Genomic DNA, 17814 nt, shown 5'->3' on the forward strand with positions numbered 1-17814 from the left:
GGTATTTTTTGTGATACCATATCATGGACTTACCAAAAAATTTGGGGCATAAAATCAAAGCAGTTATGCTATTATATAAAGCAGCGGATGACACACAAGAAAATTAACAACAATTAAAAATGAAGAAATCTTGCATTGTCTTGCTTGCCTTCTTCCTGTTGCTTCAACTCTCTGGTTCGTTCAATTTTACCTATCTGCAAAATTCAATCTTGACTAATGAAGTGTTGCAATTCAACATCTTGTAAATGTTACTATTGTTTTTAATTATTTGATATAGATGCATCAATATCATGGAGGGCTAAAGCTGTAGGGTGCATGAAAGACCAAGATTGTGTGAGTCAAGATATTCTCTGCAGAAATCCGAGATGCATATGTCACTGCAACCATGTCGTCGGAGCCACCACTCCTGCCTGCACCGACACGTCTTGCGGCTGTTTATGCCCCATAGAGGCTACGGCTCATCGATGAACTCAACTCTCGAGCTTTTTCAGCTTCACTTTTACGAGATTTTCACCCTATGTAAGACCTTATAACTACGAAATGAATTTAGTTTTGTGATATACTCCATCCGTCCACAAAATGAGTACCCATATTTCCTTTTTCATCCGTCCACGAAATGAGTACACATTTCCCTTTTTGGCAAGTGTACTCCACACATCTCTTTAATTAATACACTCAAAAAATGAGACCCTTAAACTATTCACACTACACTCCATACATTTCTTAAAACCCGTGCCGTCCACAAATGGGTACTCATTTCGTGGACGGAGGGAGTAAGTAACAAAACTAAATTCAAATTCATGTATCACATCACAACGTTCTACAAATGAAAACAGCCAAAACTTACAATAGCAAAAGGAAAGCGTACTTAAAATGGCGTGTGAAGAGTTACTTAATTTGGACAAGCCAACATGTAAAACCTAGTCACAAACCAAAGAATGTTCTTTGCGCAGCTCCATCACTGCCATATTTGTGGAGTTGAGTCGCCGTCTAGAGAGACTGATGCACCAAAAACGAGGCACGATATTATAACAACGGAGTAACACAAAGGACTGCAACAATAAGCAAACAAGTCTTCAATTGTTGATACCTCAAGATACATGCAGTAGTCACAGCTTAAGCTTCTTTTCTAGTTATCCTGCATTTGGATGAAACAGAGCATTGATTATGTTAAAGAAACATAACATTCAGAATCCAGATTATATAAGATAGATTTGAGAGGCTGAAATATGCAGCGAATTTCCATAGCAGAATGGAAGCGGTGTAACTAGGCAGATTCGAATGATGAAGAAAGTTATTAGTCCTTCCACAGTATTCGTTACCTGAAGCAGTAAATTCCCAGAGCTGTTGTTATTTCTTGAATGATGGATGTTACAAAATGCATATATAGCACCGCTGCACACAGCAAAATGAAACTATGATTAAGATCAAGAGGAAATTGACAAGAACAGGAAACTCGATATAAAATATATTTAGAGTTCTCGTTTTTACTACTTAAAGAGAGAAAATAACTGAATTCCTACAAGAGGCTGAGTCAAGTGGTATTGTACATATTGCAGGAAGCTTGTATATGCAAAGCTCGTACCTGAGTACCCAAAGAAACCAAGAAGAACCCAGAACTCGTCAACAAGAGGAACCCTGCAATAAATATGAAGATGAAGAAAGTGTTAAATAATCAAATCAGATATATTGTTGCATCTCTCGACTCCAGCATGAGAAGATAAGAGTAAAATAGTTCTTTCAGCACGTACCCGTCGTTTAGCCTGGCAGTGAGTGCATTTGCAATGGCAAAAGGAAGATATAATAGCGACTGCGAAGAGAAAAACACGAGTTAAAAGGCTTCTGCAGAAATGTGGCTCAGTCAAAAATAAATCTGTTATTATACTCCCATCAATCTCTCAAAATAAAGATGGGCTAAGGCTTTCCTTTTAAAGTAATTGATGAACCTGATCATCCTTATCAAATGTCATGAAGAAACTCTATAGAAGAATTAAACATTGCTCGTACCATGCACATGCTTGTCTTCAAGCCCTTGGGTTCATCACATATATGAGCGAGAATCATCCTTCCCTGCAACACAATCATTTTAGTAAGAAATTGTTTAGACACTCTGGGATAAGAAGACGAACATAATGCCTCAATATTATGTAGTAGAAAATGAAGGTTGCCTCAACTAATAGCATCATCAGCAAATGCGTTATGAGTGAAAAGAAAAATAACACCTTTTAGGCACTAAAATACATACATGAGTGGAATAACGTACATAACTACAATTCAGAGGTCTACAAACAAAATCGAGCCTGTAGTGTTATGCAGCAAAGCTTCATAACTAGAAGGAAATATTACCACGAGGAATCCGAATGACAAACCAATACCCATTATGACGAGGTGTGGGTAGTTACCCAGTAAATCAAGAGGAGACAGATAGTTCCTGCACAATTATACCCAATATTAAATTATAAACAAAATGAGAAGTGAAGAAGATAGTGGGAAATCAAGCAATACCAGAAAAGAACTCCACCCAGTAGAATAGCAAATGGGTAAAGCTGTCAACAAATAAGATCAAGATATTAATTCAAATTCTAAAGAGAGATTTTTTTGATAAAAAATGTAATCTGAGCTATTGTTGGTTTGTCAAATGTGCATACCATTGCCAAAGCTAGCAGCATGCTTCCTTTTCTTGCCCGAACAATCTTATAAACATTGTACACACTGCACGTGAATGACAGATATTTAAAGCACAATTTAAGCCGACCCTAACAATAGTTGCCAGAAAGTTCAATGTGGAGCAGTGTTTCTGATGTGAACGAATATGACTTACAAGAACCGAAGAGAGAAAGAGAGAGGGAGAGAACCTATGAGGAAATATTAATTCAGTCAACACACACGTCCACACATGCATTTACATCTACAATAATAAACATATTAAAATTGTCTTCGGGTAAGAAACTTCTTTTTGGACCTTTTTACCAAGCATCATTGTGGTCAAATATAAACTTGTACTCACTTGAATGAAACTGTAGGTATAACCGCAAAGAGTATCATCATAAACAATGCAGCTTTATACATCGGCAGTTCTGGAAAAAAGAGAGGTATTAAAAAGCAAACAATGTCATCAAAAGAAGCTGACCAGAACACACAAGCATAAGCAAGAAACGAAAGAGGCACAGCATCAATGAAATGACATCACTATGGAGGGCAATTACAGAAACAAAGACCAGCTAAGTAACAGTGTATATCCCAATCATAATAAATGAAACACTGCATTAAATAAGATACCTATATCAGATTGAAAGCAAGCGATGCTACAATGATGAATATGTACGGTAATATTAAATATGTACGGTAATATTAAATATTACCGACCCTGAAATACTTTTCTAGACTCACCATTTACAAATGGAACCCAGCTGAAGAATGGGATGGATTTACCAAACTGCTGAGCCCACCACTCAGTACCTGAAAACAAAACAATTCAGACTCAAATATCAGCATTTTAGGTGGCATATAAAATTAACACACCAACATATAGGGTCATTTAAGTATAAGCAGGCAAGTAAAATGATAGAAGCAATACCAACAATAGCAGTGAAAAAATGGACCATATATATCAGCAGAAGGCCTTCAGTAGGTCCATTTATAATGGGAAGAATAAGTGTATTGGTGAAATAGCTGCAACAATGCAACAGATAAATTAATAAAGGCATAGCAATATAACAATTTGAGCGGAATCAACCAAAGATCTACTTGCTTCTCCCATGTAGCACAGTAAAAAGGGACAGCTGATATAACCCAGAACCAAAAAGTACTCCCACCACACATGGCAGTGCTTCCAAAGGCCAAGGCCTCAAACTGGATAAGAAGAAGAAACCAAACAGAAAATTCAAGCAGCATAAGTATGGGAACTCCTTGCACAAAATAACAAACTTCTATACATACCGCACATCCAAGAGCATCACACCCTGAGATTTGTTGAGGCAGCAATAGGTTAAGATTACAGTTAGCACTTTACAAATGAAACGAAGAAAAGAATGCAGAAGCAATTTCAAAGACAGAGGAACGATGAAAGGGACAAACATTACCATGGTCAAAAAGTTCTCCCAACGGACTAGAAGAATTTGTTCTTCTTGCTTGCTTTCCATCAACAGCGTCAAAAGTCTAGTGTGAATTTTAGAAAACAAGAAATATAGACATAAGCAACAGACTCTTGGTCAAACATAACAAGGAATTGAAACTGCAGGCAATTGAAAAATGAACAATTGTATTGTTTAAACAGAAAAGAAAAGTCTTTGTGTCTTGCAATAGAACATTTGGTAAAACTGCGTTGTGGGGGGTGGGGGGTAGGAATTCAGGCAGCTTATAGAACTTTAATTTTCAATAAGGAAATATGATTACAGGGATTCATATCCGAATAAATAGAGTGTTGAACAGAGATCTGAGTTTACTTGATATAAGAAGAGCAGTAATCCATGGGCAAAATTAACCCATCTCGGAGGAGGCGAATCCAGTTGAGGTGAGTATATCTGCATAGAATCAGATACAGGATAAAAAAATGTTTTTATCTCCAGGTTGGTTAAGAATGCAGATTTGCAAATTCATCATCACTATATCAGCAATAATTTTAAGTAGATGAGCACCTACATATTATAACAGTTCAAAAATGAATTTTGCAAAATCATTCAATATTATTAGTATGAAACTTTCTTAAAATGGAGAAAAGCCCCCGGGCAACAGCATCTAAGGATGTGGGTATGTGAGTACATGCATTTGTTTGTGAAAAAATGTGTGCATGTGTGTGACCGAGAGGGGGGAGAGAGTACTCACATATCCAAGTAGTGCAGATGTAACCAAAAACATCGATCCTATAAGTGTAATCTGGGTAGAAAACAAAGATAGCATTTGAAATGTCAATAGGCAGAGGAAAAATGTTGTTACCTACAATATATAATTAAAATGTTATGAGAGGGTAATCAGAGAACATTTACCATGTTAGGTCTGCAAACGCCCATGCACAAAAGGGAAACAAATAGATATTAGTGACAATCAGTGGAAATGGGTATAATGACAAAAAAATATCACTTAAGGTGCAGTTCATGAAAGAGATCCGGTTCCATGTCTAGCATTAAAAATTATTATTATTTTAGAATTACAAGCAAATACTTCAATGAATATAAGTGCTCAAGAACAGTTAGATAGAACAAACTACAGTAAGTAGAAGATTTCAGTTCATACATGTTAAAGATGTGTATGTCCCCGTTACTAAAAGAACTTTACCAACAAAACACAAGTTTTATTGTACAAGAACCAATCAGCAGCACTAAATATGACAGGTTAGGGTGCTGCCCAATAACGGATTATGATGTTCTTGTGATTGCAAAATTGGAAACATGTTTGACGCTTGATACCAAGAAATGCTAATTCTCTTCAGCATACTTGGCAGCTCACATAATAAGGTCCCTTTTAAGTCTCCTAACAATTCCTTAGAAGAGTTATGGAGAAACAATAACACATTTCTGACCAAATCCCACAATTCCTTCTAATTTTGCAGCTAAATTAGACCTTTTCACCTTTCTCCTACACCAATATCAGAAAATCATCCAGCTTCATAACACAAACACCACTCCAACAAAAGAAAGCACATATTGCATCTCCAAGAACACAAGTATTGAAAAGGAATCAGTAAGATTCAGAAAAATATCGACGAACATCACAGCACGACCAAATTCCCCATACACACGCACAGAGGGATTGAACTTACGGCATCCAGAGAGGGAATAAGTTGACGCAGCGGGTCCAAAAAGGCTGAAGCACGTATTTCGACACTATGGAGTGATCAACTCCGCTATACTTGTGCTTGCGCAACGCCGCAACTCCATGAGCCCCAATGTATCCCATTCTATTCCTTTCTTTTCCTCTGTGATTTCACCTTAGATATGCAATAAAAAACTTCCAATCTACAATATATATACGATTCGGGGGAGGAGGTAAAAAAAGAAGGAAAAAGTGAGAAAATTGTGCAGATCGAATCTGAAGCTGGTAAGGAATAAAAAACATAAACAAGAATAATGCATGCGTATTATAGATCATCTCTCACATCTATATATATATAATCTATATATATATATATATAATGCATGCGTATTATAGATCATCTCTCACATCCACAGCAATCCATTTTCCCGCCAAAATACACCCACCTTTTAACCAATGTGTAATCTGAAAGTTGGCTAAATTTGGGTTAATACCCGTTGTTAACATTACCCATGAATTAAAGCAATGAACATCAACACTTTGGCTCCAAGAAAAATAAAGCAAGACTCGAATTTGTTGCCCAAATACCAGTTCATTTATACAGATTCTACAGCATTATATATATATATATATATATAACTCTCTCAACCTAGCTTCTGACACATAATAAGGAAATTAAGTTATTGTTTACTGCAAATAATTTAAATGGCGGTGGATCTAAAATAACTAGATTTACATTGAAGAATTTCCAAAATCATAATTTCTTCTAACGACCGATTATTTTCATAGATCTAAAAAATGTCCACTTAATCGTGGATTCTTCGGTAAGGCGAAAAACAAAAATCAAACTTCTAAAACACCCAAATAGCCTACCACCTTACCTTTTGTTGGAAACGGCTGCTGCTGCGGAGTCACCGGACGGAGGCACCGAGGCCAAAGAAGGTGGGGCGCGGGAAAGAATAGGTGAGAGAGGCGCTGCGCAGTCGCACTGCAGCTGTCGATCGAAGGAGACGGGGCGGGGCGAGCCGGCGAGGGCTGGGCGGCACACTGCTGCTGTGCTGCCTGCTTGGCGCTTGCAAATCGCAGCGCTTGACGGAGTTTTCCGAGGCGGCGAGGCCGTGGCCACGGGCGACCGGCGGCTGAGAGAGAGACCGAGAGAGAGTGAAAGAGAGCGAGCGAACAGTGGTGAGAAGAGAGATCAGAAACTTCTAATTTCTAATTTCTGTTTTTCTAATAGTACTAATAAATTGTATTTTAATTATTTATTTTATTAAAAGTAATTTACCTATAAATATAAATGAAATCCAAAACTATTTATACACTTTATATTTGCAATTTAATTTTGATACAAAAATGTAAGCATATTTTTTGTTTTTTATATTAAAACTTTATTGGATTAAATTAATACTATTAATTTATATTTTAAATTAAATTAGTACTTTGATTATATGTGATACCTGATAACACCACAAAACTCGTCTTTGATTTCGACTTTTTAGAATCGGATACATTATAATAGGCATCACTTGATACATGTTTTTATACCCCTAACAGAAAGTTTGTTTCTGTTTATGATTTTTTTAAATTTCTAATTCTATATTTGTATTCTAGTAATTTTTTCTTTGATTAATAAATTAACTATTTAAAAAAATCGAATATACCTGATACACGATACCCGATACCCGATATCCCTATAAAAATGATAGTAGCAACGAACAAAAGGTAAGGTGGTAAGCTATTTGGGTATTTTAGTTATAGATAAAAAAATCTTTGTTAGAGATATGAAATCAAATAAAAATAAAATTATAATGATATATAATGAAAATAAAAAATCATAATTGACAAAATTTTGTAAAATGCGTGTTACTTATAAGATAATAAGAAAATAAATTGAGATAAATAAACTTACTTTTTGAAAAACTTATAAACTCTTAGAACTTATTTTCACCTTATAAACTATTTAAGAGCTTATTTTGTCAAATATTTTAAATAATCTTATGAGCGCTTAAACAACTTATAAATTGTTTTAAAGAGTTTATAAGCTCATTCAAACACCCTCTTAGTTTAAGTTTAAGTTCAAACTCGAAAAAAATAATCTAAATTCCACTTGTTTAAAATAAATTGTACAAAAAATAGTACTAATACAAATAAATAATTATATTTGGGTTGTGACACTGAGATCCGCCGAGAGAATTAATTTGTGAACCTATTTCTAAAATTGGGCGTAAAAATGACGATTTTACAAAGTCATGCACGCCGTCAGCACCGTTCTTACGAGAGAAACCTCACTAACAAGAAACCAAAAATCTGTACTAATTTAATTTTACTATTAAAGGTTTTGTTAATAAAAAGTCTGGAATTATTGCAGAGAATAGAATAGAACAGAACCAATAAATTACAAACTACAGAAAACATGGAAATATTACGTTAACCAATTGAATCTCCCCCCTTCCCCCACAGAAACCCTAAATCCCAGTAATTTAATTAATGATATCTAAAATCAGATCAGAACATCGTGAGGAAATTTCAGATTGTAAATGCATGTCGCGGCGGATCTTAACTGGTTCCTGCAATTCATAGTGTTGGCGTTAGTTGGGATTTTCGGGCTGCTGTATTTGGTGCGGAACACAGCGTCGAGGTACTTCGTGGTGGACTCCAATTTCGATTCCTCCGCCGCCGATTATTCGTCCTTGGATCGCCGGAAGAGGGACAGTATGTCGGAGGCCGCCGGTGGCGCTGCCGAGGGTTTTGATTCCTGCGCCGTGTGCGGCCATCTGACGAAGAAGCAGTGCGCCGGCTGCAAGATGGTCAAGTACTGGTAATTACATGTTAATTGTGCTTATAATTGCTTTATTTGGTGTTTGACAATGAATTGCTGTATTTATGCATGTGGATTTTGTGTTGGAGGCTTGGATTTTTTCTTTTATCCGGAATAGTGATGATAATCTATGCATTACGGCGTGCTTTATACATCATGGCTTGGTCTTGCGTAGCTGAGCTGAGCTGAGCTTTGTCTGTATATGAAATAATCCAAAAGTTGTACTTTTGAGTGGAATTTGGTGATTAGACTAATTTAGAAAAGAGGGGATGCAATCATTAATGCATGCATGCTATCTGAAACTTCTAAGCTTTTCTGCTCAATGCACTGTAGTTCTACTGGTTGTTGACCTCTGCTCGCAAAGGAATCAAATTGTTTTGCTATTGTCCTTCTCACTTATGGAGAGTGAAGAAAAGGCTCTATATGTATTCTGCGTGCTTTATACATCATGCCTTGGTCTTGCGTAGCTGAACTGAGCTGAGCTTTGTCTGTATATGAAACAATCCAAAAGCTGTACTTTTGAGTGGAATAGGGTGATTAGACTAATTTAGAAAGAGAGGATGCAATCATTGAACGCATAATGCATGCATGCTATCTGAAACTTCTAAGCTTTTCTGCTCAATCACTGTAGTTCTACTGGTTGTTGACCTCTGCTCGCGAAGGAATCAAATTGTTTTGCTATTGTCCTTCTCACTTATGGAGAGTGAAGAAAAGGCTCTATATGCATTCTGTAGAGCACTATAGAAGATGGAAACATGCACAGCATCATACTGGTTGGATTGGCCATCTCATATGATCTAATTTCGAAAATTGGTTTATGCATGTGTTGTTATCCGATACAATGAGATGCTCCATTGAGAATTGTTCTAGTGCTTATGAGCATGGTTTGTCATCATCTGTTGTCAAACTGGTCTACTAATTTTGAAATCAACAATTTGGATTCCTTGTTTACATTGAGAAAATTGTGCCTACTTCACAGTGTGTGGAAATAGACATCCGCGACTATTTTAATTCAACTTTACGTTTTCAATTTTCTTCCTCTGGCCGAGACTCTGTTCACAAGTTCACAAGAAAAAGTTACGGCCATGAGTTTGAAATCACAGATGGCTTACTGTCTCAGTGACACTGAAAAAATGTTCATTACTGCTTTGAATTTTCTTTGATGATATTAGAGGCATATGTTTTCATGAACTGGATTCCCAGTGTAATCTCCTAAATTGGGTCATATATAGAAGCATGATGTGTCAATAACTTTTAATACTGATCCTGCTATTTAGCTAACATTTACTATGCCTGTCAAAACTCCAGTTCTGAAGCTTGTCAAAAATCTCACTGGACTTCTGAGCACAAGACGAGATGCAAAGAGATGAAGTCACTTTACAAAGCTAACTATACAATACCAAAATCCACTTTGAGGGGAAGGATAGCTTCAGTAGCACCTTTGGGTGGAAGTTCAAAGATTTACAAGCCTTCAAACAAGGTACTTGACCACCTCATTTTCTGATTTCTAATTTACATATTAGTATTTACATGCTTCAATATGAATTTCCTATACCTTTTCAGATACTTTTTCCATACGAGGAATTTCTAGAATTTTTCACTTGGGACAAACCAGGCTATCCTCCTTGTGGACTTCTTAACTGTGGAAACAGGTATTGTATTATTTCGTTCTACATCTGACGTTGATATTTAAAATGTCAAATACCAATACTTCTTGTCTCACTTGCTTCTATGCAGTTGCTTTGCTAATGTTGTTCTTCAATGTCTCGCATACACCCGGCCGCTTGTTGCCTACTTGTTGGAGAAAGGTCACCGCAGAGAATGTAACAACCTTGATCTAATCTATATTCTATCGTATTTTATGTAGATACAAATACCACTTCATTCCCATTTTTTTTCCCTTGTATTTATTTGTGGATAATCGTTATCTTTCCTTTCCATCTCTGTGTTATCCAGGCCAAAGGAACGATTGGTGTTTTCTTTGTGAATTTCAATTGCACATGGAAAGGGCTAGCCGAAGTGCTAATCCATTTTCTCCAATGAACATTCTTTCACGATTGCCTAACATAGGTGGTAATCTTGGATATGGGAAACAGGAGGATGCCCATGAATTTATGAGGTCCTTATAACTTGTTCAATACTTAATATAATAACAATAATAAAGTAGGTGTACGACTTTGCATTCTTTTATTTTGGTTAAGTAACATGCAGTTGCTTTTTAGGTTTGCCATTGACACAATGCAGTCTGTGTGCCTTGATGAATTTGGTGGAGAAAAGGTTGTTCATCCTAGCTTTCAAGAGACAACCCTTATTCAACATATATTTGGGGGTCGTCTTCGATCACAGGTAGCATGCATAATGAATTTCGAGCTTTTATTGTTTGTGTTGTATTTTCTTTTTCAGTTCTTCTAATGTTTGCCTCAAATGCTATTCTGTTGAATAACAACATTATTCTGCGTCAACGTGCTTGGACAGTATCAATATGTAACTGTCTAGTTTCATATGTGAAACCCCCCCACCCTTAAAAAAAGACCCTGCATCCAATTGCTTGGTTAATCAGGTCCACTTTCAGGTTATATGCGCAGAATGCAAAAACGTTTCAAACCAATTTGAAAATATGATGGATTTAACTGTTGAAATTCATGGGGATGCTGGATCTATGGAGGAGTGTTTGGATCAATTTACTGCCAAGGAGTGGCTTCATGGGGATAATATGTATAAATGCGATGGGTAAGTGCTATATTTGCTAGTTCACATTTTTCATAGGGGATACTAATTCTCAACAGTCATACTATAATCTTATTTTGAATTTAAAATTCACTTTTGAGCAATCTAAATGGTGCCAATTGATCAAAAGTTGTTGCTTATACCATCTTGCTGCACTCATTACTTAAGTTATTTTACTGCCTTTAATAGTTTGGCTATTGCTTTCATTTGATCCACTTGATTCACATTTTAGTTTTTACTTGATGCTTGTGTCATTTAACTCAAAGAAGTATTTGTTGATACCAAGTTATATAACATGAAAAGGCTGTTACCTTTGGATATTGCAACTTTTGACCAATCTGGATGAGTTGTCCTTGCAGCTGCAATGCATATGTCATGGCATGGAAGCGCCTTACTGTCCAGCGAGCACCAAACATTCTTACAATTGCCTTGAAAAGATTCCAGGTCTGGTCCTTGTATGTACTGTGCTCTGATTCTCCTTTCCCCGATATCTATGATTCTGTAGAAGGAGATGAAGCTTAAGCTTTTAATGCGCTTACATATGTTAATTAGAATAGTAGCACCTTAAGAAAATCTTGGCCAGCTAATGAAAAGATTTTTCACAGGAGGTTTATCTATTTTGGATTGATCATCTGACTTGTGAGATTCTAAAGCTGATATTATGCATCACTTTATGCAGTATCATAGGTCTTTCATAGTGGCAAATTCATTTATATAGTATTTCCTGTCCCTATATATCCATCCACGTTTTACCTTTTGCCAAAAAAGTTCAAATGTGAATAATGGTGTCATTATTCTGTCTGACCTCTACTCCATGTTAGTTCATGCTCCCTATTTTGCTCTTCATTTTGAACTAATAGTAGCGCGTGTTACTCTCTCTCTTGATGTGTTTTCTCAGCTTTAGTGGTTGGATATAAATGGACCGTGGCCTTCAGTCAGTGGTCTCCAATCTCACTGTTACATCGAATTTGTATGACAAATTCTGTTACTTCTTGTGCAGAGTGGGAGATTTGGGAAACTTAACAAGAGGGTGACTTTCCCAGAGACTCTGGATCTTAGCCCATACATGAGTGAATTGGAAGACGGAAATGATGTTTACAAGCTGTATGCTGTTATTGTCCATGTGGACATGCTGAATGCATCTTTTTTTGGCCATTACATCTGTTATGTTAAGGATTTCCGTGGAAACTGGTACAGAATTGATGATTGCAAGGTAACAGTTGCTGATTTTCCTGCTAGACTGTCGTGTAAATATTTCATTTTAGCGCATCAGATGTTTGAACTTGCATATCTGTCTTCTTCTTAGGTTGCTAGCGTTGATTTGGATGAGGTGCTTTCACAGGGAGCTTATATGCTCTTGTACAGCAGGTAATTCTATCATTTTACATGGTTAACAAAGATCAACAAATAATCCAAAGAATTCTCCTTAAGTTTATGGTAGTAATTTTGAGTTTAGAGTTTTTGTTCTTGATGACTCTAAATCTGAAGTCCTTGTGAAGTGAATTTAATGTTATATACTGTCCAAATGCTCCAAATGCCCAAGCAGAGTCCCCAACGCTAACATTGCCCTAGCACTTATACTGTCATCAGGACTTTAAATCATTGCCATTGGTTTGGGTTTCGCATGCTTATTAGTGCTTTATATAATTTGAACAGCATCTTGATGGGTGCAATGATATCATGCTTGCACTGGTTTTGACAGGATACATGCTCGCCCATCATGCTTGCTTCCCACTGAATTGTTGAGGAAAGAAGAAAGTGAGAAAGTGAAAATAGTTGAAGTGGACTCTTCCATGAAACAACATGCGGAGTCCTCTCCTGATGCAGTATTCATTGACAGTCCCGTCGATTCAGAGCAATCATCTAATAATGGTTCGGGAAATAAGGTCAATAATGGGGAAGAATTTCCATCGACTGCAGATGCGGAAGATGCAGAGGGAGATACAAAAATGGCATCTCCTGACATAAGTTTGCCCATTGTCAGTGATTCTGAACTTCACAATAATGATGAATTTCCCACCACACCAAAAGAAGTTCCTTCTACCAGAAATAATGACAATGAGCCGCATCTCACTAGCACTTCATTGATTGATTCTACTTCTACAGAATTGGATGCCAAGAATGAGGCATCCTCGTCTGCTTCTGATGTTGAAGCAAGTTGTGGCAATAAACTCGACAGCAATGCAGGTTCATCCAGAATGTTGACTGAAGAGTCAACTACGGTTGGGAACTGTAAAGATTCGCCAGACAGCAGCACCACTGGTAACGTTCCAGCCATCGATACTACCGCCAATGCGGTTTCAGATAAAGAGAACTCTGCTAGTTCAACATCTCAGGATGGAAATATTGGGCCTGGGAATGGCTTATCATCCTCTGATGATACTCAAAGCTCTACTAAGAAAGCAAATGGAGGAAGTTCTGCGGAAAAGTGTAAGCCACTCTTCCGTCCTGGTTTTTTTGGAAAACAGCCACTAAGGAAATGTGTTAAGCTGGATAATCATACAAAAGAAGTTGCAAAGTCTTGTTTATTGCGTGAAAATGGTGGCTTATTGAAAGACAGGGAGCTTCACATCACACATGAGAACGGAGATGTTTCTGCAGAATCTGATATGTGTAAGAGCCTCGAGAATGGAGATTCCGCGAGTGAATATGATGAGATAGATGCTTCAGTCGAATAACCTAACATAATGGACGCCAGGAGGTAGAAACTTCAGATGTCATGAGAAGATATACCATCCCAAGGGAGGTTTAGAAAGATTCACTAGCGTCGAATTTGTCGAATCAAAATTGCAGAAGATTGGAAACCTTCTGTAATAATTCAAGAAAGTCTGGAGTTATTTATTCATCAATTTGGCACACGCATTGTCGGGGTGAATTCTATAAAGAGTTGATGTGTTGAGAAGATTCAAACCTGAAAGTCTTAGAAATAACGTTGATTATATGTTGGTAAGAGCAAAATTCTTTTCCCCTTTCTTTGCTGTTTATAGCATTCGATTATCCCATCCCCACAAACTGGATGCGCTGGGAATATATATCCTTGGTTTCAATATTTACAGGAATCTTGGATTCTCTTGTCTCTCCTTACAATTACTTCTCTTACTGAAATCTAAATTCCTTTTACTGCACATTTCATCTTCGTCCATTTATCAGGTGATTGGATTTATTAATTCATATTTGCTGCTTGTGACTGGAAATCTGACTGTTTCAGATGAAATATAATTAAATAGCGATCAAGATTTGAATACATTACATAATAATAATAATCATATTTCCTTCAAATATTGAAGGCACATTCCGGCTTGGAGGTAGAAGGCTGAGAACAGTAGTCGTAAGTCATAGACGATCTTCTAAACTGCTGCATTTTTCGTTTCTGCTCATCGTCGAACTCCCAATAACTGTCTCTGCTGCAATCACCGGCGTTGGCTTCGCAAGCCTTGAAGCCGAAATCCTCGAAATGAGCCACGAACGGAGCTTGGGTCCAATCCACGTCTCCTGCCCAATTCGCATTCCATATACTCGCTTCAATGTGCATCGGTTTCCAAGGATAATCTATTCCTTGTGCAGTGTTGTTCTTGAACACTCTTATCGGAATACTATCCACCAAGAATCTGCAGATATTAACTGTCATATATATATATATATATATATACCGTAAATATAACATTATCCAGAGAGAGAGAGAGAGGGAGAGACACTATCTGGCGAGAGTTCCATAGAATTTCGTAAGTGTGGAAATCTTGTGAAGGATTGAACCAAAGATTGAAGCTTTGCTCTCTGTGGCCTTCATCATTGTTATAGACATTGGTTTGGACAGTGCCGTTTGTGCCTATGAACTCGTAATCTATTTCAAAATGATTATTTGGGGGCTGGTTGTCTGGGGCTGAAGTTAACTGATAATAACCAACAACATTGTAATAAATTAATTGAAATAATTATTACCAACTTCAAAGATAATAAAGAAACCTTAGTTAAAATTTGAAATGCATGCAGTTCTTACATAGAAGGTTGTAACTATTCCTCCAGTTCTTTTCTCTGGTATCTTCATCCTTATGTGAAACAACCCTGACCCATACTCCAATTTTGACCTAAATCCAGCGCCTACACACACACATATACTATATATTTTGAGAAATTTACAATCATTGATATATATATAGTGTTAGGTTCCATGGAGGAATTAAATATTTTGCGAAGTTTACAATAGTTGAACAAATCAATAATTTCGATGAACAATCATTTTAGTTTGGGGTTCGAATCCTGTAGTGACGGGATTTTCAACATTTACGTATGTTTATCAAAATTATTGATATGTTCAACGTTACGCAAATTCACAAAATATATGCAGAAAAGAATAAATTCAAAATAAATATATATCGTAGGATCAATCAATATAAATGACATGGATTTATCAAGTGAGATGATGTTTTCATGGATATGAGAGAGAGGGAGAGAGAGAGACCTGATGACTGATCCATCAAAAGTTGAACTTCAGTTCCTTGAGGATCAACTGTGATGTGATTCAATCCCCATAGAGGGTCATAGTATTTATCAAAACTATTTTGTGCAAGAATTTCTTGCATTAAAAAAACAGAAATGAAAACTAGTATGATAGCAATGCGAATAGCCATGGAAGAGTTGATGAGCTACCAAGAATGATTACTATTAGTTCTTTGATTTATAATTTGCGAATGCTTCAAATTTTAATTGCTATATAAATAGGCACATGTAGAGCGGGAGGATTATTCAAATCATACATGCGCGCACGTAAATTTGTATGCATATAAATCTTTAATCTAAATTATGGTAAGATTCAATACGATTATGGCATGAATTAGCCAAATAGTATGATATAGAAAACACGGATTTGTGATAATTTCGGAAACGATTAGGCCAGAAAAAAGATGCAGTTTTCTCCACTAGTTAATTGTCATATATGGTAAAATTCAGTTAAAAATAAATTTAGACCTAACTAGCGCAATAAATTTTTTTGCTAAACATAAAAGAAAGTGTGTGATTCTGAGTATCTAGTGTGCCGTAATTAGCACGATCGTAATTAATATCATACCATAATTACTGAATTGCTAAAAAAGATGAGACAACTAAAAAAACAACCTCACGCTTACGCCCTTAATTAATTGAGGATTAATTCGATTTTCATTCTTTTTAAACAAAATGATCACGGATCATATATATGTGGATATCAATTGTCGTAAAAGGTTTTATAGATACAACAGTACACGTGAATGAATATCCCAATCTTTTTTTTTTGACGTTTTCTTAGCTAGAAATCAACCAATGTTAACACTTTATCTTTTCTTTCACATCATCTGTTAACATACCAAATCAAATTCCACATTTCGGATTTGAGTTTCTGTATTCTAATTTTTGATGTCACTTTCAATTCCTTGTGTATTGCATTTATTTAGAGTATATCATTATTATTTAGCATTTTTATTTTTGATTTTCTAGTTAAAAGTAAATGATTAAAATTGATTATTTCATACTTAGGGTATATAAAATTTTAAAACTTTTGTCATAGTAAGGGCGTTAATCTATAATATCTATACTATATTAAAAAGACAACTTTCAATTGAAAATCAATTTCAAAATTGAGTGGCAATTTAGTAGTTATAATAAAATTGAAAGTTTATTTGTAAATTATATTTTTTTTTCTTTTTCTTTTTCTTTATCTTTTTTGTAACTTTTATTTGATACATACCAGCATAATAACATAATAACGTACATACATACATACGCGGGTATCTTTTCAAGCTCCTGAAATGCTCATACCAGCATAATAACATAATTATTCTCTTAATAGAGAACAAGAATTTAAGAACTTGTACCAGTTACGAGCTGCCTTTAGGATTATAGGCATTCTGAGAGGTAAAGCAGACTCCAGCAGGGCGAATCTAGCTCTACAAGTGTCCCGAGCCAAGAGCCTTGCTCTACCTAAATCAACAAGCGACCACACAATGGCAAGAAATGTGTAAAAATAACATGGCAAATCAAACATATCAACATCACAGTATCAAACTCAAGTATGCGTATGTCACAGGTAAGGGCAAACAAAATACGGTCATAACATTCATAATAAGTACTTGTAACAAACAGAGCTGTCAAAATGGGCCAAAATGGGCCCATTTCGGCCCATTTTGATATCTCTAGTCTTTAATTGTCAGGTTAGAAATATGAGTACTGTTCCCATTTGCATCATCATATAAAATATTGTATTTATGATGATGCAAATGGGAACACTCATATTTCTGACCTGACAATTAAAGACGTTCAAAGTGGCAAGGCGATGCATTTTTATTTTATACCATCACTTATAAGTTATATCACTGCATGTGTATGGTTTAGGCATGCATCGCTGTTATCATGTCACTGCTTGAGAAATCGGATAAATATAAATAAAACGTCATTCGCCTATAAATACACGAATTATGCTTAAGTTTTGATTTCTAATTAAATTTATTATTTCGATGAGCAATCCGAAGGTACCGTGTGTTGGCAAT

The 17814-nt window shown here is 36.1% G+C and overlaps 3 protein-coding genes across 3 annotated transcripts; 1 reads left to right on the forward strand and 2 right to left on the reverse strand.

Moving 5' to 3' along the window:
- Positions 1-697: 697 nt before the first annotated feature.
- Positions 698-6971, reverse strand: LOC131015035 (choline/ethanolaminephosphotransferase 1-like). The gene is made up of 20 exons (XM_057943228.1): positions 6633-6971; positions 5759-5954; positions 4986-4995; positions 4825-4875; positions 4446-4523; positions 4083-4158; positions 3940-3962; positions 3752-3852; positions 3578-3672; positions 3391-3459; positions 3008-3077; positions 2649-2712; positions 2506-2546; positions 2347-2431; positions 2008-2070; positions 1752-1810; positions 1586-1638; positions 1323-1395; positions 1091-1138; positions 698-999 (listed from the first exon to the last, which is right to left on the reverse strand). Exons 2-19 carry the CDS (start codon positions 5893-5895, stop codon positions 1117-1119), a joined length of 1170 nt encoding a protein of 389 aa, XP_057799211.1. The 5' UTR covers positions 5896-5954; positions 6633-6971; the 3' UTR covers positions 698-999; positions 1091-1116.
- A 1060-nt stretch (positions 6972-8031) lies between these two features.
- LOC131015037 (ubiquitin carboxyl-terminal hydrolase 18-like) lies at positions 8032-14421 on the forward strand. The gene is made up of 11 exons (XM_057943229.1): positions 8032-8569; positions 9878-10049; positions 10133-10221; positions 10307-10392; positions 10526-10688; positions 10792-10915; positions 11142-11299; positions 11656-11740; positions 12297-12509; positions 12603-12664; positions 12999-14421. Exons 1-11 carry the CDS (start codon positions 8289-8291, stop codon positions 13972-13974), a joined length of 2409 nt encoding a protein of 802 aa, XP_057799212.1. The 5' UTR covers positions 8032-8288; the 3' UTR covers positions 13975-14421.
- A 77-nt stretch (positions 14422-14498) lies between these two features.
- LOC131015038 (xyloglucan endotransglucosylase/hydrolase protein 3-like) lies at positions 14499-16049 on the reverse strand. The gene is made up of 4 exons (XM_057943230.1): positions 15756-16049; positions 15294-15394; positions 14990-15186; positions 14499-14904 (listed from the first exon to the last, which is right to left on the reverse strand). Exons 1-4 carry the CDS (start codon positions 15922-15924, stop codon positions 14571-14573), a joined length of 801 nt encoding a protein of 266 aa, XP_057799213.1. The 5' UTR covers positions 15925-16049; the 3' UTR covers positions 14499-14570.
- Positions 16050-17814: the final 1765 nt, after the last annotated feature.

Source organism: Salvia miltiorrhiza, chromosome 3 (genome assembly GCF_028751815.1).
Source record: "Salvia miltiorrhiza cultivar Shanhuang (shh) chromosome 3, IMPLAD_Smil_shh, whole genome shotgun sequence".
In the NCBI taxonomy this organism is placed as follows: domain Eukaryota; kingdom Viridiplantae; phylum Streptophyta; class Magnoliopsida; order Lamiales; family Lamiaceae; genus Salvia; species Salvia miltiorrhiza.